Genomic DNA, 21,100 nt, shown 5'->3' on the forward strand with positions numbered 1-21,100 from the left:
TCGACTTTATCAAAACCACACCGTGGAAGACAAGAGACGTGCACAAGGATTGCTCTTGTTACCCCAAAAATGTCCAAGAAGACAAGCTTTTGTGTTTATTTTATTACGTACCGTGCACAGAGAGGAATATAAATAGACAATATCAGGTATTCACACACATGTAGACTGAAGGCAGACTTTATATTCAAGGCAGTGTCTCGGAGTTACACTGATCGAAATCGAAATTTAATAGCCAGGGCCCTCTGGAATATAAATCCAAGAAAAACTGGCCACCCAAAATTAAACATAAGGGGCTAAAGGATATCACTGAGTGGTAGAGCACTTCACTGGCGTTGGTGAGGGCCTGTGTTTGACCCACTAGCAAGAAAAAACAAACAAACAAAAAAAAAACCTGAAGTTAAAGTAACGCATGGGCTGGGATGTAATTTGGTTGGCAGAGTGCTTGCCTGGTATGCACAAAGCCCTGGGTTTGATCCCCAGGACCACATAAAGCATAAACTGGACAGTGAGGTGCTGGCCTACAACCCAAGCATGTGGGAGGTAGAGGCAGGAGGATCACAAGTTTAAGATCATCCTCAGTAACATAGCCTCGGCCTCAGCGTTGAACAGGGCTTCCTGAGCTAGGGCTTCCATCTTAGTAAGACCTGAATGTCCACCTGATCCATGACCTGATGCTCTCATAAGCTGACAAATGTCTGTAGTCAGTGCGGTGATGTTAGGAACGAGGAGATGAGGCATGGTACTGGATCTCCTCTGATTACCTGTATATGCCCTCTCAAAGTCAGATGGGCATTCTATGGGAAATGAGTGACCACCCTCCAGTGAGCTTTTTTTCCCTTTATATTTACTTTTAATTACACACATATGTATGTGACGATGCAGGTGTGTGCACGTGTGAGTGAAGGTGCCTATGGTGTCCAGGAGAGAGTTCTCTTGGAGGTGAAGTCACTGGAAGTGGGTGCCAGAAACCAAACTGGGGTCCTCTACGTGAGCAATTTGCTCTCTTAACAGCCGAGCCATCTCTCCGGCCACATCCAGTAATTGCTGAAGTGCTGTATGTGATTTTCTTTTTAGTTTTTCCAGACAGGGTTTCTCCATGTAGCCCTGCTGTCCTGGAACTCACTCTATAGACCAGGCTGGCCTCGAACTCAGAGATCCACCCGGCTCTGCCTCCCAAGTGCTGGGATTAAAGGGTGATTTTTTTTTTTAATCAAAAGAATAAAATATATAAGTATGAAAGATGCTTTATCTATAAAGCAATGCTATGTATAATTACGATTATTAAGTAACTAGAGAAAACGACTCAGCATTGAGAGCATATTGAAGCCCTATGTGGTACTGCACACTTTTAAGCCAAGCATTCCTAGGTGACAGAGGTAGGCTGATTTCTGAGTTTGAAGCCAGCTTGGTCTACACAGCAAGTTCCAGGCTAGGCTAACCAGGGCTGCATATTGAGACACCCTCTCAAAGAGAGTCTACTGAGAAGGATGTCTTTTAGAGCAAGGACGTTGATTAGCTGTTTTTAAGATACAATGGGCATATTTTATCTCGCTTCTAATCTCCATGGTATGGCCTGGTGCCCTTGTGTACTTTACATGTGTACTTTAGTATTTACATGGAGGTTTCTAAACATCTGCTCACTCTGCTTCCCTTACTTGACCCACAGTGAGGGTCTGTGAACTCTGTAAAGAGCTGGTCAGTAGATCTTATGACTCTGTCGGCCAATATGGCTTCCATCTCTACTAGGAGTAGGTCCCTCATCAGGCAAAGGTACCCTCACTGTGCAAATGAATGAACATAGCTGTGTTCTAATAAATTTTTACTTATGAAAGTGTCAGGTTGGGCCGGGCGGTAGTGGCATACGCCTTAAATCCCAGCACTCGGGAAGCAGAGGCAGGCAGATCTCTGTGAGTTTGAGGCCAGCCTGGGCTACAGAGCGAGATCCAGGAATATGTGCAAAGCTACACAGAGAAACCCTGTCTCGAAAAACCAAAAGAAAAAAAAAAGTGTCAGGTTGGAGTTCATCTGTGGATGTTAATTTAGTGCCCTTTGATCTAAAAGAACTAAACAGTTGATGATAGGTACTTTCACTGACAGAAAAGGCAGGTAATGAATGAAGAAGAAAGAAGACAGACTGCATTGGTACATTTGGACTGGCCAATGAAGTAAGGGTGGTAGGTGCTGACATCACCGAGGGGCAGCAGCCCTTGAGTATCTCCTTAGGAAGCAGCCTGGAAACAGAGCTTGAAAAGAAGATGATGATGGTGAGGGAGCTCTTCTCCTTGCTGGGATGGTGCTGCAAGCTGGACATGGAGAAAGGAGAGAGGGAGAGAGGGGGAGGGAGGGAGGGGGGAGGGAGAGAGGGAGGGAGGGGGAGAGAGAGAGAGAGAGAGAGAGAGAGAGAGAGAGAGAGAGAGAGAGAGAGAGAGAGCTTGCTGCCCCACCCCAGGACCCGGGTGGTGGAGGAGGTAAACCAGCTCCCACCGGTTGCCCTCCGACCTCCATGAGCATGCTGTGCTACATACATAAAATAAATAAATCTAACTTAAAATTTTAGAGAATATACATTTACAGCCCGCCTGTAATTCCAACACGCGGGAGGCTGAAGCGGGATTGTGAGTTCTAGGCCAGCAGGGGCTACGGAGCAAGAGTCCACCTCAAAAAACAACAAAATAAAATGTAACTCTAGAGCTGCATGGTGGGGCCCAAGCCTGTAATACCAGCCAGTTTTCGAAAGGATTGAGTTCTCGGCCCCAATGGGCTACAGAAACAAGATCCTGCCCCCACCCAAGTAATAAAATAAATATCACACTGTGATAAGTTCCACAGGTGTCATCGAGATAAAAACCATGGACTTTAGCTAGTAAATTCTTTACATTCTATGTTGAATGCACAATAGAACATCGCCTCTGCTCTTCAAACATCTCACCAGGAAAGAACACCTCCCAAATCACTGTTAGGTCATCCCTTGATAAGAGCACGCCGACCCAGACATGACAAAGACTGCAGACCCACAGAGAGCCTGGCTCCTCCTGCTTGGTTTTGGGGAGTTTTGTTTTGATTTTTGTTTGTTCGGGGTATTTTGGAGGTGATGGTGGAATTGTTGGTTTGTTTGTTGTTGTTGTTGTTGTTTAGAGTGCTGGGGTTCAAACTCAGGCCTCAAGTATGGATGCTGGGGAAGCACTCCACTTCCACTCTGCCTCGCCCCCTCTCCCCCAAGACAGACCAAACCACCTTGTTCCTTCATCTTAGGATTCACAAATACACCAGTGACCTGAGAAATCATTGTTTCTGCTACAGCGTCAAGTTTTAAAAAGCGGGCCATTTGTCTGCCCAACACCACAGGAATAATAATCACCTGCGGCGGCGGGACTCCCAGGAGGCTGCTAAAATCAGTGGGAAAAGTTTGGTGCAGAACATGATACTTAAGTCTCTTACCTATTTCCCATAAGATACTCATTCATTAGAAAAAAGAAACAAGAAAAAAAAAAGAAAGAGATATAGTAGACTTCTTGGGGAAATTCGGCAAGCATGCTTGGGAGCGGGGATGATTTGAGACAGGGTGGCTTTGACTCTTACTCCTCCTGTCTTAGCCTTCCTGAGGTGGACACACCATGTCCAGCTCCCTGGCAGACACAATTCTAACCCAGTGGCAGACGGAAGCTCTCACCAGAAAGAAGAGGATATTCCAAAGCCTGAGAGAGACAGGTAGACCAGAGTTGTTCTTTGGGTGGCAGGGAGCAAAAACCCATAATAATCAATCATAGCCTGACACTGAGTTCCTCCCAGACCAGGGAAGTGTCTCTTCCTCTTTTTAAACACACTATCAACAGTAGGCATTACAAGTTTTTGTTTGGTTTTGTTTTCTTATAGAGCTGAGATTGAACCCAAGGTCCTGAGCGCACTGGGCAAGCACTCTCCTGGTGAGCTACATCAGCATTGGTCCTGTTTTTGAAAATTTAAAGTGCATGGTTTGTTTTTAACACTCTCTCTCTCTCTCTCTCTCTCTCTCTCTCTCTCTCTCTCTCTCTCTCTCTCTCTCTCTCTGTCTCTCTCTCTCTCTGTGTGTGTGTGTGTGTGTGTGTGTGTGTGTGTGTTTATGTGTGCATCTGCGTAGTGTGGTTGTGTGGTTGTGTGTGTGCATACGTGGAAGTCTGAGGACAGCTTTCAGGAATTTGTTCTCTCCTCCACCTTGCTGAAGCAGGGCCTGCCTCTCTTACTGTTCCTGCATACTCCAGGCTACCTGAACCTCAAGTTTCCGGAGTATTTCCCGTCTCAGCTTCCTAGCCCCCTACAGGAGTTCTGGGATTACAGATGCATATTATTGCCTCAGGCTTTTTACTTGGGTTTTGTTGATCCAACTCAGGTCATCTAGCTTGTAGATAGGCTGAGGTTCGAGGCTAGAGTCTCTATCCCGGCCCCTCCCCCGCCAGCTCTCTTATGTTATCTGGGAACCCCTTTGTGAGGACGAGCCTCTCCCTCGCAAAGCCGTGACAGGATGGTCTTTCCCTGACAAGCATATCATAACACAAACGCTGAGGCTGGAAAACATCAATAGAAGCGCAAAGTGTTTCATCTCACAGACTTCACCACACCCACCACAGCTCTCCTCTACATTACCCCACTTGGAAAACAGTCCAAGAAGATAAATAATTAGAAGGTTCTACCACAGGCTGAGGTGGTGAGATGATAGCGCACACCTTTAACGCCAGCCCTCAGGAGGCAGAGGCAGCCAGATCCCTGTGAGTTCGAGGCCAGCCTGGTCTGCAGAGTTCCAGGACAGTCAGGGCTACACAGAGAAACCCTGTCTCGGGGGAGGAGGGGGGAAAACAAAACAAAAACAAACAAACAAAGCAAAAACAAACCAAAAAAGAAAGAAAGTGTGAGCACATTCAATTTACACAAGAAAGTAGGGCAGGGCAGGTCCAAAGTAGGAAGTCAGCAATGGACTAGGCCAACAGATGCAGGCAGATTAAATGGAGTACAGAGCACAGAATCGAGAAAGATTAAGACAGCAATTAACACCATCTCTGGGGCTGTAAATAGACCTGCTTGAAGGCTCTAACCTCCCCAGGCACTAAAAGTGCCCAAGTGAACAGGGATCATGTTGCCGGACTCCTTTAATCCCAGCACTTGGGAGGCAGAGGCAGGCGGATCTCTTCAAGTTTGAGCCCAGCCTGGTCTATATAGAGATCCAAGCTAGCTGGAGCTGTATAGTGAGATCCTGTCTCAGTCAGTGAATGAATGAGGCCTAACTAAGTGAAAGGGAGAGAAATACTTACTGCTTGGCTTGCATAAACCATTTCTTTAACTCTTGCTCCAAACGGTATTTTCACACTTATTTTTGATAATTTATTTATTTTTATTTATTTGCATTGGTGTTTTGCCTGCATGTATGTCTGTGTGAGGATGTCGGATCCTGGAGCTACAGACAGATGTGAGCTGCCATGTGGGTGCTGGGAATTGAACCCGGGTCTCTCCAGCCCCTCACACCTATTTTTTGGGGGAAAATGCAGCCTCCAGGGAACCAGGTCCCTCCCCTACCCCCAAGGCTCTACCACCTTCAGGGCTCCTGGGCTTCATCTCACAACTTCCTGGAGGATAGGGAGATTATCCTATCATACCCACAGGCGTTCACTGTGGAGAGAGTTCTAACAGACCCTTGGGACGCTGGAGGCACTTACAGGGCCACTTTTTTTTTTTTTTAACACTGATGTTTAAATATTTGTATTGCCAAATGTAACAAATAAAATCATTTAGCGTGTGTAGGTGCTGTATTTTAAATGCAGAAGGATTTTGTGGTGTACGGCTCCCTGGGCAGAGGGTCACATTCCAAAGAGCACATCTGATCCCCGTCTTGTGTCTATCATTCATTCACTTGTGTTTGCTTTAGGCCGGTCAATAATCGCTGAGCTTACTCACTACGGCTAACAAATCTGGACTTGTAAATTGATCTGACTTGCGCACTGCTCATTCCCACTTCTTGTGTTTTTCTTTCTCATCTTCAGATACACCTCCTTTTTTCTTTTTCTCCTCTCTCTCTCTCTCTCTTTCTCTCTCTCTCCCTCCCTCTCTCTCTTTCTCTCTCCTCTGCTTCCTGGCTTTCCACACATTTTCTGCAGTCATTTCTACAAGCCCTGGCCCAATTCACCTTGAGGGATGCAAGATACTTAACCTCACTAAAGATTCTGGGCACGGTGGAGAATGCCTTTAGTCCTAGTAGTCAGGAAGCAGGGGCAAGCAGATCCCTGAGTTCAAGGCCAGCCTGATCTACAGAGCTTCTAGGCCAGCCAGGGCTACACAAGGAAACTGTTTGGAAAAATAAAAACAACCAACCAAAAGGATTTGGTGCCTCGCAGCAGCTAGGTCTTCTGCCTCATAAAGAACCCGGCTTCTGTCAACAGTAACTTGGAAGGCCCGACCTTCCCCAGGCACCATGGCTTTCAGGAGGAGACCATCTGCCAAGTGGTTTGGTAAGAGGCAAAAATGCTGAATGTTGGGGGCTGGAGAGACTCTCAGTGATTAACAGCTCTTTCCACTCCTCCAGAGGACCCAAGCTCCAGATCCACTATCCACATCCAACAGATCACAAATGCCTATGACTCCAGTTCTAGGAAATCCTCAAACCCTCCTCCTGGCCTCCTGTGATATAATACATTCACTTAGACACACATATTCACTTAGACACACACAGGCACACAGATAAAATAACAAGTAAGTGGAAATAAATCTTTAAAAAATATGGAACTTCGTAATTTCTAATTTCAAACCATAACACACACACAGAAAGACACACCTCTTCTGCAATTCCTAAAATAATCACTGTGAAAATATCCAGTATTTATCTCTTTAATAATAAATTGGTGCTGTCATAGTCTGTCACAGATCCATGAGACTGATGGGTTTATTTGGGCAGTGCATAAGGAAAGGACTGACCTGACCAAGCATTTTAGAAAAGGCACCCTAAGGAAACACCACTTCCACACTTGGTTTCCCAGGGTGTGGTTTGTTAAGCCAATCATACTGCAATCCAAACTGCAAGGAGAGCAGATGGGTCCCCTCCTCCTCCCCCTCCTCCTCCTCCCCTCTGGTCCTCTTCCACACCAAAGCCACACCTGTGTGCACTTCCAACCCTCCCTGACTTCAACTCGGAGAAAGCAGTCTCCAGCTTCCAAATGTCACCAGATAATGGCTTTTCCCGCAGGTGGTGAAGTCCCTGGGCAGCGGGTTAAAGGTTACTGACCCTCAACAGCAAAGTCCTGGCCGGACCACTTCCAGCCACACACTCACTCACTGCTGATTAGACAAGGGATGTGCCCAGTGCCTGTTTGTGAGGCCGAGGTGAGTCTACCCCTCTCCACCCGAGCTGATAGTCATATCAGAATTTCTGCACTGAGAAGCCAGCCAGTGCCCTTCCCTAGAGACGGCCAGTGATACCAGGCTTATGTGTAAAGTCATGGGGAAAAAGAAAGAGCTGTTCTGGACTTCGGACCCAACCAAGTTCAAACCCTGGTGCTCGAAATGGCCAATAGTGTGGCCTTGTATGACACACTTGACCTCTACAAGTCCGTTTGCACAGCCGCAGAATGGGGTTAACAAGTGCCTACTTCCTAGCAGGTCAGAAACTATGAAAAACACTGAGATTTTAGTAGCCATTGCCAAGTGCTTTCCAAATAGGGTGAGACCGTTTATACCCTTTCAAGAACAGCCCTTTGCTACACATTTGCCAGCAATGAAGTGTTAGAACAGAATGGTCTCTGGCATTTATTTATTTGCTTGTTTGTTTATTTTAGAGGCAGGGTTTTGGGAAAGTGGAGAGATGACTCCGTGGTAAAAAGCATTGGCTGCTCTTGTAGAAGACCAGGGTTCAAGTCCCAGCATCCACACCCAACCACCTGTAACTCCAGTCCCAGGAGGCCCTGATGCCCTCTCTTGGCACACACAGGCACCGCACACACTTGGTGCACAAACATACATGCAAACCCTCATACACATAAGATAAAAATTAAAAACAGAAATCTCAAGCCAGACATGACGGTGCACGCTTTGATCCCAATACTCAGGAGGCACAGGCAGGCTTTTCTTCTTGAGTTCAAGGCCAGCCTGGTCTACATAGTCAGTTCTAGGTCAGCTAAGAGTATATAGCTTTGTCAAAACAAAAACAAAAACTTTAGATTATAAACACAATGGAAAAGGAAAGATTTAGGATTTAGAAATTTGCTTTATAACCTTAAAGTTATCAAGTAAAGTAACAAAGGGTATATTTATGTTACTGGGTGCATTTGGGAAGAAACCAGTGCCTGGGAAAAAGTGGGCAGAGCAAAGGCCGAGTCCCTTTCCCGGCTTCATCCCTTCCGCCGCCACGTGCCAAAGGGTTAGAAAGTGAGCATGTGGCATTCATTCCTCTGTCTGATCCCGTTTAGAAGACAGAAGGACGCAGTGCACTGGTTTAAACATGTGTCCAGCACGCATGAAGCCCCGGGATTATCCCTGCATGGCACAAACCAGGTCTAGTAGCACATGTCTGTAATCCCAACATTCAGGACATAAGGGCAAGAGGGTCAAAAGGCCACCTGTGGGGGCCTGCAAGGTGGCATACGGGCAGCAGAGGTGCTCCTTCGAAACCTGGCAACCTGAGTGGAAGCCCAGAATCCATGTAGAGGTGGAGGAAGAGAACCAACCGCACACCGCTGTCCTCTCCTCCATATACACACTGGGGCACTTCCCACTCCCCAACTCTCAAGCACACACATAATAATTTGTTTTTAAAAATCTTAGTGTAAGCAGGGCAGTGGTGGCACACGCCTTTAACCCCAACACTCGGGAGGCAGAGGCAGGTGATCTTTGTGAGTTCGAGGCCAGCCTGGTCTACAGAGTGGGATCCAGGACAGCCAGGGCTACACAAAGGAATCCTGTCTCAAAAAAACAAAAACTTAGTGTAATGGCAGAGGTTTTCATTTTACTTTAAAATAAATTTCCAGAGATTGGTTTGCCCCCTTGTGTGGAACAATAATAATAATAATATAAAAATGTTTTTAAGAGAAAGAAAAAAAAAAAAAAACAAGGTCAACTGAATTCCAGGACCCTCCCTACAGCCAACTCTCCCTTGGTTTTACTGAGTATAAAAAGGCCGGCCAGGGGCTGGGACAATGGCTCAGAGGTTAACAGCACTTGCTCTTCTTGCAAAGGACGAGTTTTGTTTCCAGCGCCCATGCTGGATTGCTCATGACCTCCCTCAACTCCAGCTGGAGGAGGCTCTGGCACCTCTGATCTCTGTGGGCACCCGCATTCACGGGCACTGCATTCATAGGCACACATACAAGTATTTAAAAATAAAACAAATCTTTTTTAGAAAAGTCCATCTAGCCATGCAGCACAAGAGTCCCCCGATGTCTACCAAGCCTGCCTCTGCGTTTTCCTACATCATCATTTTCCTACATCATGTTCAGTGGGAGCTAGTCTGTAAAGTGGGGTGCCTACAAAGAGTATCTTCCCTTGCTGAAGGAAGGATCTCGCCTCCATGCCAAAGTTCCCATCTCTTCTCCTCTACTCATTTCAAATCCTGTCCGACTACCCCAGAACAAGCTCTGTCCCCGAACCCTCAGGGCACTTCGCTTTCTCCAGCAGGCTGCAGACGGTAGCTCCGCCCTTCCCTTCCACAGCCAGGCTTCTTCAATGGGTTGACTAGAGTCTAAACGTCCATTATCTTTCAGGCAACCCTAGGAAGAAAGTGAATTATGGGGCTGGAGAGATGGCCCAGAAGTTAAGAGCACCGGCTGCTCTTCCAGAGGACCTGGGTCCGATTCCCAGCACCCACAGGATGGCTTACAAACACCAGTGACTCCAGTCCCAAGGGACCCAACACCCTCTTCTGGACTTCCAGGACACCATGGTACACCTACATATAAGGCAGAAAAACATCCATACACACACACACACACACACACACACACAGAGAGAGAGAGAGAGAGAGAGAGAGAGAGAGAGAGAGAGAGAGAGAGAGAGAGTCATTCCTTTCCCTTCCAGGTTACTCACATTCCCTTAGCAGTGAGATCCCCTTCAGTGACTGCCTTCCCTGCTCCGCGCATCCTTCCCCCTTCTCCCACACCCTTCCCCCTTGGGGAAAACATACCCCTTGGACCCACTGTGTCCCCACTGACACCAAGCACTTCCTCCAAACCGGAGCCTCTCACAGCCTGTTGGAGCTCCGCTGTTGGCAAATTATTTGTGGAGCTTCTGTCCAGCACCAGGGTGGCAAAGACAGAAGGCCGGTATCCCGCCTGCTGGAGTAATTCCTAAGTCATCCAGGCTCAGGTACGAGCAGTGGCATGTGACAGCAGCTACTTTCCATCCGGGCACCACCCCGCCCCCCTCCAATGCAGCCTTTCCTGTCCTCTGACATGCAAACCTTTTCACCTCTGCCTGGCTCCTGTGAGTCTCCTCCACAGTGCAGCTCTGTGTCCAGGTCCTGCCCTTCGACCTCCTCACCTTTTTAGGCAGAGGTAGGATGTCTTTAAGTCACAGTACTTTTTGACATAACTTTGTGTGTGTGTGTGTTGCTGGAGCTTGAACCCAGGGCCTCAAGCACGCTAGGCAAGTTCTCTACCGACTGGCAGGTACATCTCTACTGCCTCCTGAGTAAGGACAGATTGCTTAGCCGGATGGTGGTGGCGCATGCTTTTAGCCCAGCACTCAGGAGGCAGAGGCAGGCAGATCTTTGTGAGTTCGAGGCCAGCCTGGGCTACAGAGAGAGATCCAGGAAAGGCGCAAAGCTACACAGAGAAACCCTGTCTCGAAAAACAAAAATAAAGGACAGATTTCTTTCTTAGCATCCAAGGCTTAACATGCACCTTATCATGCCAGGCAACTAGAACACAGTAAGTTCCATTGCAACTATAGACTTTTCTCCCTCCTTGGCTTCCATCTCAAGATCAGAGCAAAGATAAGTAAATATACCAAGGCTATTTAACTTCTTTATAGTTAACAAGAATTAGTTTGAACTAAAACAAGCTGGTCACAGTAGCACACGGTAGCACTGAGCAGGCTGAGGAAGGATGATTGGCATGAGTGTGAGGACAGCCTGAACTACATGGCTAGTACCAGAGCAGCTGGAGATACATACCAAGACACTGATCCCCCACACACACACACAACAACAACAAAGAGTGGGTTCCAAGGACTAGGTTAAAGTTACCTCTGCCACTGGCCTTCCTTAAAACATCTTAATTCAAAGCCATTTTTCCAAATTTCTTATTCTAAAAAACACCCTTCCAGATTTAATTACCTCTTAACATAAACTTCCTTGTATCCTTGTAAAGTGCCAATGCTACTACTGTTTCCTAACTCAAGTTTTGAATCTTATAGGCAAAAGATCTGGTCTAATGCATCTTATCTTATCCCTCCAGACCCTTAGCACTGTCCAGGATAAGCACTCAACACACAACAGATAAAGTCGTCAAGGAGTTACAGATGAATTAATTGCAAGTATGCAAATCTCGAGTACCCTCAGTATAGCAAATGAAAGCCTCTACTAGGACTATGAGTATAACCCTCTCATTACGAAAGGTGGTGACGCACGCCTTTAGTCCCAGCACTCGGGAGGCAGAGGCAGGTGGATCTCTGTGAGTTCAAGGCCAGCCTGGTCTACACTGTGAGTTTTAGCACAGCCAGGGCTACACAGAGAAACCCTGCCTCAAATAACAAACAAACAAACAAACAAACAAAACCCAAAAGGTTTCCAGTGGGCTGATTTTTTTTTTTTCATTCTACAATTCTATTGGTTAACATTTCAAGTCTCTAGGTGTCGAGATGGCTTAGTGGTTAAGAGCACTGGCTGTTCTTACAGAGGTCCGGGTTCCATTCCCAGCACCCACATGGTGGCTCACAAGCATCCGCAACTCCAGTTCTAGGGGATCCAAGGACACTTCACACACATGGTGCACAGACACACATGCAGGCAAAACCACCATACACACACACAAACCACCAACAAACAAAACACTGCAATGCGGTTAGTTTACTGTTAAGGATGGAATACTGTTAACAGTCATGTGTATCTACACACTGGACCACCTTTCCTCGAGAAGCCCTAGGAATGAGACCAGTGGAGAATGAGGTTAAGCCATAGGTTTCTAAAATTATCACAAGGCAAGTCAGATATTCCCTGCCAGATCCACCTACCCAAAGAAAAGACTGACAGGACTCACATCCCACCTCAGAGTTTGAAACCAAATGTCACCCCAGCAACCCAAGTGCCAAAATTTCAGTAACACAGACAGGGCACTCCCAAAAGCTCCCTCTATGCGAAAAGCCCTCATTGAACTCAAGAGTTATATTTAGCAAAAATGGAACAGAAGTTATATTTAGATGAAATGACTTAAAAGAATTTTACCAAAAACAGCATGTTTAGACTGATCTGCAAAAAAGGGGGTGGGGTTGAGGCTGGCTGGCTGGCTCAGCGGGTAAGGTGCCTGCCACCAAGCCTAATGACCTGAGTTCGATCCCCAGGACCCACTCGACAGGAGAGAACTGACTCCCACACTGTCCTGACATGGTATATGTGACCCCCCCAAAAAAAATAATAAATAAAATATAACAGAGTATATGAATTGTTTTTTAAAAAGAAAGAAAAAGTTTTCCTTGGTTGTTACATTAATCCCCGCAAAACAACCTTGCTCTGTGTGTTTAGAGATTTCTGTTTGTCTGGCGGAACAGGATGGGGGCACATCAAGGATGTTGGCAAGACAGTCCTCAGGAAGCATAATATAGAGAGTACTTAGAGGTCAGCACACACTTAAAGCCCAGGACAGCGACACAGAAGTGATCTGGACAGCCTGACGAAAATGTGTGCTTCTGGGCAGCGACTCCTAAATTTATACACAGTGCTCAGAGCCTCTCCCTAGACACGCCCCTTTCTCAGATGTGATTAGCACTCACACAGTGGCCACACACTACTCTACTGTATGACGCTCTCTCGAGGACCACATCCAATGCGTTCTTTACCTTCAACACTGTTTTCTGGCATCCACTTGATTTTGTTCATCAGTGTTTGTTTGTTTCTGTTGTGGAGAGAGGCTCTTGCTAAGTAGCCCAGGCTGTCCTCAGACATGCAGTGATGCCCCTGTCTTAGCAGTCTTCGAGGTGCTAGGATTATTGGCATGTGCCACTATGCTTGGCTTAATTTACATTTTCTTAGCAAAATTGTGGTCAACATCACCTATGTGGTCTCGTAAACCTGCCCAAAGTCACCTCTAGACTGAAGGCACAGTCAGGTGTGGTGGGCATAGGCCTGTGAAGTCAGCAAGGGAATCACAGCAAGTTCAGGGCCAGCCTCGACTATACAGCAGTCCTAGGTCAGCCAGGACTAGACTGTAAGACGTTATCTCATAACAATTCCAAGTACTAGGAATAGTAGAAAATGGGGGCGGTTATTCCATTCTCCACAAACCTCAGGTTCCCCAGGAAAAGAGACGCACACTTATGGTGACACATCCTTCAACCTAGCAGTCAAGAGACTAACCCAGGAGGATCCGGGTTCAAGGCCAGCCTGAACTATATAACGAGACCCTGTCTCAAAACTTGGCCTTTACCCCAGGGTAAGGTGCCCTCTCCCCTAAAGAGTCTCCGGAAGAGATCATTTCCCAGCATCCCAACCAAGCCAGAGCGGAAAGCAGAGCTGGTCCATGGAGAAAGACAGCCTGACTTCAAGACTGGGTAGCTCCTGCTGTCCCAGAAGCAAAGATGCCAGTGGGGGAAGATGCTTAGGCCCTGTCTGCAATGCCTAAGTCCGTAAATAACTGGAAAACACTGCAGCCAATCTCTACTTTGACTTCGAGTGTGGGATCCCCCGTTTTAATAGTTAAAGACCTTAAAACAGCAAAGCTTTACAGTTGCATAATTTAGAGGCGAAACAACAAGACCTAGAAAGCAGAAGACGGACTGAATCATATATCCAAGAATCTTCTTCCAATCTACCAGCTACTTTCACTGGAAAACAGCAGGGGTCCAATTCTGTCTGGGTGACCACTTGCCTCCCATGGAAATCATATTAATTATACTGATATGGTTATCAAGAATAATAATTTCAGTCCAAACAACGGCTTGAGTGTGTTCTAACCTGCTTTGCTTATTGGCCATGATGTTCAAGGATTGAGTAAAACTAGGAAGAAACTTCCCTAATACACCAGTGAACTTCGCCGAGAGGGAGGCACGTGAGAAACACCAAAAGCGGAGGGAGCTGAGCTTCTGCTGTTTGGCCAGCTCAGCAGGGAGATAAGACACAGGCATGGGGGGGGGGGGGGGATGGGAATCAAAGTCCCCCTGCTAAGAGATGGCTGGTGGGGAAAGGCACTGGCCGGCCAAGCCCGATGACCTGAGTTGGATCATGGGAACTCACGAGGCAGAAAGGAGAGGATCCAACTGACTACCAAAGGTAGTCTGACCTCCACACAGGTACCCTGGCATAAGCTTCAAAAAACACCCACGTGCACAGACATACCAACGCAGAAAATAAATAAATAAACGTTAAAAATAAATAAAAGACCTGGGTGTGTGCAGGAAATCTCCAGCCGAAGGAGAATTAGTCCTATATGGAATGTTTCTGTGACTTTTAACTTCTCAAGATCTGGCTCAGAGCTGACATCTGGCCATTAGTGGCGCCTGATGATAAAACAGAGAACGAGACTAAAGTGGCCTAAAGACTAAAGACTAAAATAAAGTCTCACACACACACAAAGATATGGGAACTTCCTGCACCTGCAGGCACGGGAGGGAAAATGGACGGGGGCTAGGGGTGTCCCCCAACATTTGCACACACCGTCAAAGGCCTAGGTCAAACACCCACTTTTCAAAAGAACTTCTTGGGGTGTCCTGAAGTGCAGCAGGCCCAAAGCTGTGGGAGTCTCCCTCCATCCCAGGGCAAGGGCAAGAGGTGTGTGCTGGTGCCATGCCCTTCTTCATCCATCAGAACTTCCCCCAACCCCAGTTAAGAATATACACACACACACACTGCACCAACTATGGAAGCCACCCGGCTCCATCAAAGGGCCCTGAAATGACACAGGAACGACCATTCAGCGCCCACGTCTTCCCTGGCAGTCCATGATTATAATCATATTTAAGACAAACTTTTACATGAGCCTAGCCCAGAGAATGAACTCGCCGACTCTGGGAGGCTCCGTGGCAGGCAGCGATGATGCGCAAACCCCGCAGGGCAGGAAGGTGTGCACTCAAGATCCACCACCATCCGACCCATCAGCACAGGAACCCTGAGAGTGGAGTCATAGCGGCTCCAAGGCCTCGCCAGCCCCGAACTGCACCCCTCGTCCCGCGGGGGAGAGGGGCGGGAGCTCAGAGCTAGAGAGGGTGAAGGAATCCGCCCTCATTTGCACAGTGTCTGGGGCCGGGTCAATTTGCTTAATCACCGCTCTAAATGCCAGGCACACAGCACACAATGCGCTCCCATTAACAGGTTTAAAGTGTCGCAGCGCTCGCTTTAAATGAGAAAAGCCGGCAACAAAAGGGGGAAAAAGCCAAATAAGAATGCCTTGGGTCGCCCTCCTAACCATCCCCGAGGAGTTTAAAACCCAGAGTTCTGCAGAAAAACTGAGACCCTGGTGTGAGGATTGGGGGTGGGGACAGGCGTGGCGGATAAACCACACGAACTAAGGAGTTTGTACAGCTCACAGCAGCCCCGAGAACCCGGAGGTCAGGGGGCAACATCTCAAGCCAGGCTCCTCCAGGCCTTGCCCAACTTCCCTCCTTGCCAAAGGGAAAGTTGACTGGTCTCCAGGAAGGAAAACGAGACCACCCCCCCACCCCCCAAAGTAGGCACAAATCCAAGTTTTCCTTTGGAAGAAGCAAGGAATTTGGGAGGTTGGGAGGAGGACCCACCAGGCCGCGATCTCCTGAAGGCGAGCAGGAGCTCCCAAAGGCGAGAAGTTAAAAGATCTTTACTTTCATCCCCGCACTGGCCAGCGCAGTCCCATACTAGGCCGCCACAGGGGAGTTTAACTCCGCAAACAAGTTCTGCCCAGGATCGACGCAGGAGGCCCCATCCCCCACACCACCGCCGAGCCTGGGGGCTCATCCCGCGGGGGGCCCGGCGCCCACCGGTCCGGGCACAGCTGGACTGACACTTACGGTGCGCGCTCCACCAGGAGACAGGGGTCCATTGGAGAGGTACGGGCTGCTCAAGTCGGGAATCATCAGGAAAGGGTACCCAGGGTACGCAGGTCCCTTAAAGAAAGCGCCGTCCTGGGGCCTTCTCACTGCGGACAAAAACCAAAGCGGAGTGAGGTCAGGGGTCCCCGAGACAGCACAGCGATCTGGAACTCCAGGCGGGAATCTGGAACCCGAGTTCCCCTCGAGTGAGCTCCAGAGTGGTCGCTGCAGAGATGGGAGGAGAACAGGGGCTCCGCCACCCGGCCATGGGGACCGGTAGCGCCGATCGCTGCCGGCCGGAGAGTGGAGACTGGAGGAGAAGGCACGTACCTTCGGCGAAATAGTCGCGCGGCTTCTGGAAAGCGTCCCGGGCGGGCTGCGGGCGCCTCTCCGCCTGTGGAGGAGACAGACACAAAGGCGAGGGCCTCGGGTGAGCGGGAGCGGGACCCGGGTCCCCCAGTGGGACTGACCCTAGGAATCCCTTTACCTCCGAGTCCGAGCTGCTGCTCTGATTCTCCGATTCATTGACCAGGGACGACTTGACCTCATCCAGGTCCCGCTGCGCCGAAGCGCTGTCGCTGCTGGGCTCTTGCTCTTCGCCCCCCTCGTCCTGGAAGGGGATCAGCTCGTCGTTCGCTCCGAGGTCGTCTCCTCCGCTGGCTGCCCCGGCTCCGGAGCCACCGCCTCCCCCGCCGGCACCGCCACCGCGGCCACCACCGAGCTGGGGCATGGTGGGGCCACGGGCCGGGGCCGCTGCGCTCGGAACCCCGCGCCCTGCCTGGCCCGGCCCGGCGCCCCTCCCTCCCGCTCGCTGGCCCGGCTCCGATCGTTTGGCCGCTGCAGCGACAAAGTTTTGACAGGGCGTGGCTCCGTGGGAAGCGGGCCCAACACCGCCCAGCCGGGACAGGAGACACTCGGTGCCCGATCGTCCCCGCAGCACGGAGCCTAGGGTTCCCAAACTGGCCGCCGCCACCACAGCCGCCTGCTCGGCCGGGGCGTCCCAGCGCCTGGCCCGCCGGGGAGGGGCGATGGGGAAGGAGGGAGGGACCGCCCGGCGGGGCAGGGGGGCCGGAGGGAGGAGCCCCGGCTGCAAGCTGACACCCGCGCCTCGCGGAACCGGGAGAACTGCAGCGCGTGCACGCATACTCGCATTCACCCTCGCGTCCTGCTCGCTTGCATCTTCCGGGGACTGTACCTCCCCTCCTTGTACAACCGCCCTACTCCTCATACTTATCCAGATCCCCTCCGCTGAATCCCATGGGTACCCTGGGAGGTCCTTCTCTCACCCTCCCGCAAAGCCTGAGAGTCTGGCTCGCACTCCAACGCATCTCCTAACTTTCTTTGCAAACAACCCCCAGAACTCCGCGCGGGTTCCCACTCTGCTCCCACCTTACTGGCAGACGGCACTGCCCCCTGCGGGAAAGCCGAGGACTCGCAGAACTGCTGCGCACAAAACCACTCCGCCTGCGGTTCCTCAGCGCAGGATCCAATCAATCCTTCTACCCAACCGGATGCATAAAGCGAAAGACTGGAGAATTTTTAGGAAACTTCGAAACAAGCTGAGCGGCCTTCCCTCCTCTTTGCTGTGGTGTACCAACGCATTCCTGGCCCCAAACTGTTTTTGATCACGTCCTGCGTAAGGTACTCCTGAAGATCACTTTCTCTAGAGCTGGGGAAAAAATGTGAAATCCAATACTCTTGGATTCAAAAGAGATTTTGATTGTATTCATTTTAAAGAGAAATTATCAACCAGAACTTCCAAAGCTGATCATGAAGCTGCCTTGATAGCCAACAAGCATAATAAACCAATTACCAGAGAGCATTTACGAGCTGACAAGATGGCTCAGCAGGTGAGGCTCTTGCCATCAAGTCCTATGACCTAAGTTCCATGTCTCTCGTCCCCATACAGCTGAAGTAGACAACAGACCCCCTTCCAGTTGTCCTCCAGCTTCTACATATGGGCCATGCCTTATGAATTCATTCACTCACAAGTAAGCATGAAAGATGGAGACAACGTGGCTCAGTGGTTGAGTGTGTATTTAGTGTTCATGAGGTCCTTTGTTCAGTCCCCAGCAGACTAGATAGATTCATACATCTTCAGTCAGTCAGCTAGGAAGCAGGGAAGTAATGCCACTTGGAGTCGTCTATAGTAGGGAACTATTGGTGACAATATAAATTTTAAACACAGTCTAGAAGTCAGTATGAGAATATGTTTAAATGTTTTAAACATAACTTAAAGCTAGGTATGGTGGTCTGCACCTTTAATCCCAAAACCTGGGAGGGGAGGCAGAGGTGGGTGGATCTCTGTGAGTTTGAGGCCAGCCTGGTCTACATAGTGAGGTCCAGGACATCCAGGGATGCATAGAGAGACCCTGTCTTTAAAAACAAACTAACAAACACATCTTTAATCCCAGCATGGGGAGGCAGAGGCAGGAGGATCTCTGAGTTCAAGGCCAGTCTGGTCTCAATGGTAGAGAGCTGGCCTAGCATATAAGGTCCTGAGTTCAACCCCCCACCCCCGGGGGGAAGGAGAGGGAAGAGAAAGGAAGGGGTAGAGGAAGGAGATAAAGAATGAATTGATAGAACCATATTCCCTCTGAGGGTTCCAATGAGAGTCTATCCCTTACCTCTGGCTAGCATCTGGGGCCATTGGCACTCTAACTTTGGACCACACGTTGCTAATTTCTGTTATCTGTGGTCACACTGGAGCCCCGTAATAGCATTTCAGGACCGCTCCACTAACCCAGGATCACCTATCTGCCAGGCTAAGATTGATAGATGAATCAAATCTTGAAAGACCCCTTGACCTCATGCATAGGCTCCAGGGATTAGGCCGTGGACCTATGATCTTTAGGAGTGAGCGGTTGGCAGCCGACCACACCGTCAACTTGGAAGAAATGCAAATAGAAGCAGTAGAGAACAGCATTTTCTCACCTATCAGATTGGCACAGGTAGAAAGGAAAGGTGACACCCAGGCTTGGCCCTGTGCATAGAAGCACCCAGGGCTCTAGGCATTGCCCTGGTAAGCTTTCCGAAAGGAGGTTTGGCAATACCTTGGAAAATCTTTAAAAGTGCAAATGCTTTGACTCACCCTTGTACTTCTAGGATTCTGTACTAAGGAAATAACCTGGAAGAGCGTGTTCACCACAGTGAAAAGCTAGAGACAATCTTGATGCTCTCTCACAAGGAACTGTCACATCCACCCAATTCATCCAGCAGACGCTCTGACCTTGTGGAATTGTGTTTGTTAGTGTTCAAAGAGGTGTATGGCACAGGGAAAGTAATAAATTTAAAAAGTATGTGTACGCCATGCATGAGGGCACATGTGTGTAATCCCAGCTCCAGGCAAAGAGACAGGAGAGTCATAAATTCAAAGCCAGAGGTTAGCTTGGGCTATGTAGTAAGTTGAAGGCCAGCCGGGGCTATGTCTTGTGAAAACTTGTCTCAAAAAATAAATAGGAACTTAAGAGATGGCTCAACACTTAAGAGTTTTAAAAGGGACCCAAATTTGGTTCCCGACACCCATAAGAGGCAACACAACCTCCTGTAACTGAGTTCCAGGGGGTTCGAGACCATCTTTCAGCTTGTGTAGGCATCGGCACTCACATGTACATACAATACACTCTTGTCCACCACCATGTGCTACCTTGCCTAGTTTTGTGCAGTGCTGGGCATCAAGGGGAGGGCCCATTCTGTGGATGCTGGGCAAGCCTCTGTTACCTGAGCTATGTTCCCAGCCCTCTGCATAATCTTCACATGACAACAAGGTACATTTGTCCTAGTCATGGCTACTATTGCTGTGATGAAACACCATGACCAAAAGCAACTTGGGGAGGAAAGGGTTGGTTTCATTCACAGTTTTATATGACAGTTCATCACCAAAAGCATCGAGGGGCAGGAGCTCAAGCAGGTCAGGATCCTGGAGGCAAGAGCTAATGCAGAGGCTGTGTGTGTGTGTGTGTGTGTGTGTGTGTGTGTGTGTGTGTGTGTAATTTACTAGCTTGCTTTCCATTCTTTGCTCAGTCTTCTTCCTTTCCTTCTTCCTCCCTTTCTTTTCTTCCTTTCTCTCTCTCTGTCTCTCTCTCTCTTAATTTTTCTGAGACAGGGTTTCTCTGTGTAGCCTTGGCTGTCCTGGAACTCACTCTGTAGACCAGGCTGGCCTCGAACTCAGAGACCACCTGCCTCTGCCTCTTGAGTGCTGGAATTAAAGGCGTGTGCCATCACCTGCTTTCTTATAGAACCCAGGACCACCTGCTCGGGGTGGCCCCACCCACAATGGACTGGGCCCTCCCACATCAATCACTAATTTAGAAAACACCCTGCAGGATTATCTGCAGCCTGCTCTTATGGAGGTATTTTTTTCAACTGAGTTCCCACCTCTCAGATGACTCTATTTTGTGTCAAGCTGACATAAAACTAGCCAGCACAGACACCATAAGAAAAGAAAGATACAGCTGGGCGGTGGTGGCGCATGCCTTTAATCTCAGAACTTGGGAGGCAGACCTAGGCAGATCTCTATGAGTTCGAGGCCAGCCTGGGCTACAGAGTGAGTTCCAGGACAGGCACAAAGCTACACAGAGAAACCCTGTCTCGAAAACAAAACAAAACAAAACAAAAAGATAGATACATGCTTGCTATGGGAGCACATATATACTAAAATTGGAACGATACAGAGAAGATGAATATAGCCCTTGCACAAGGATGACATGCAAATTCGTGAGGTGTTCCATATGTTTTAGGGGTGGGGGCTATCTCTGACTATGCCTGCTCTTGGGACCTGTTTCCTTCTACTGGGTGACCTCATACAGCCTTGATATGAGGGCATGTGCCTAGTTTTATTATAACTTGACAGTCATGTTTGGTTGATAAACATGGGAGGCCTGCCTTTTACTGAAGGGAAAGGAGTGGGTCTCAAGGAGAGGGATGTGGTGGGGAGGGG

General features: G+C 48.9%; 1 protein-coding gene and 1 non-coding gene across 3 annotated transcripts in view; one reads left to right on the top strand and one right to left on the bottom strand.

Annotated features, from left to right (window-relative positions):
• Tcf7l1 (transcription factor 7 like 1) overlaps positions 1 to 17,189 on the bottom strand; it is a 166,455-nt gene extending 149,266 nt beyond the window's left edge. Inside the window, exons 1-3 of one of the 2 annotated variants that reach the window (XM_028855171.2) lie at positions 16,649 to 17,189; positions 16,492 to 16,555; positions 16,141 to 16,268 (exon numbers count right to left, since the gene is read on the bottom strand). In XM_028855171.2, coding sequence (XP_028711004.1) covers positions 16,141 to 16,268; positions 16,492 to 16,555; positions 16,649 to 16,891 — 435 coding nt within the window. In that variant the 5' untranslated portion in view covers positions 16,892 to 17,189. The remainder of the gene's footprint in view (positions 1 to 16,140; positions 16,269 to 16,491; positions 16,556 to 16,648) is intronic. The other variant, XM_028855172.2, reaches the window with a different exon arrangement.
• Positions 17,190 to 20,788: 3,599 nt separating this feature from the next.
• Positions 20,789 to 20,897, top strand: LOC114681609. Its single transcript, XR_003732924.1, has one exon. It is a non-coding gene; the product is annotated as a U6 spliceosomal RNA (small nuclear RNA).
• Positions 20,898 to 21,100: the final 203 nt, after the last annotated feature.

This window comes from Peromyscus leucopus, chromosome 3 (assembly GCF_004664715.2).
Source record: "Peromyscus leucopus breed LL Stock chromosome 3, UCI_PerLeu_2.1, whole genome shotgun sequence".
NCBI lineage: Eukaryota > Metazoa > Chordata > Mammalia > Rodentia > Cricetidae > Peromyscus > Peromyscus leucopus.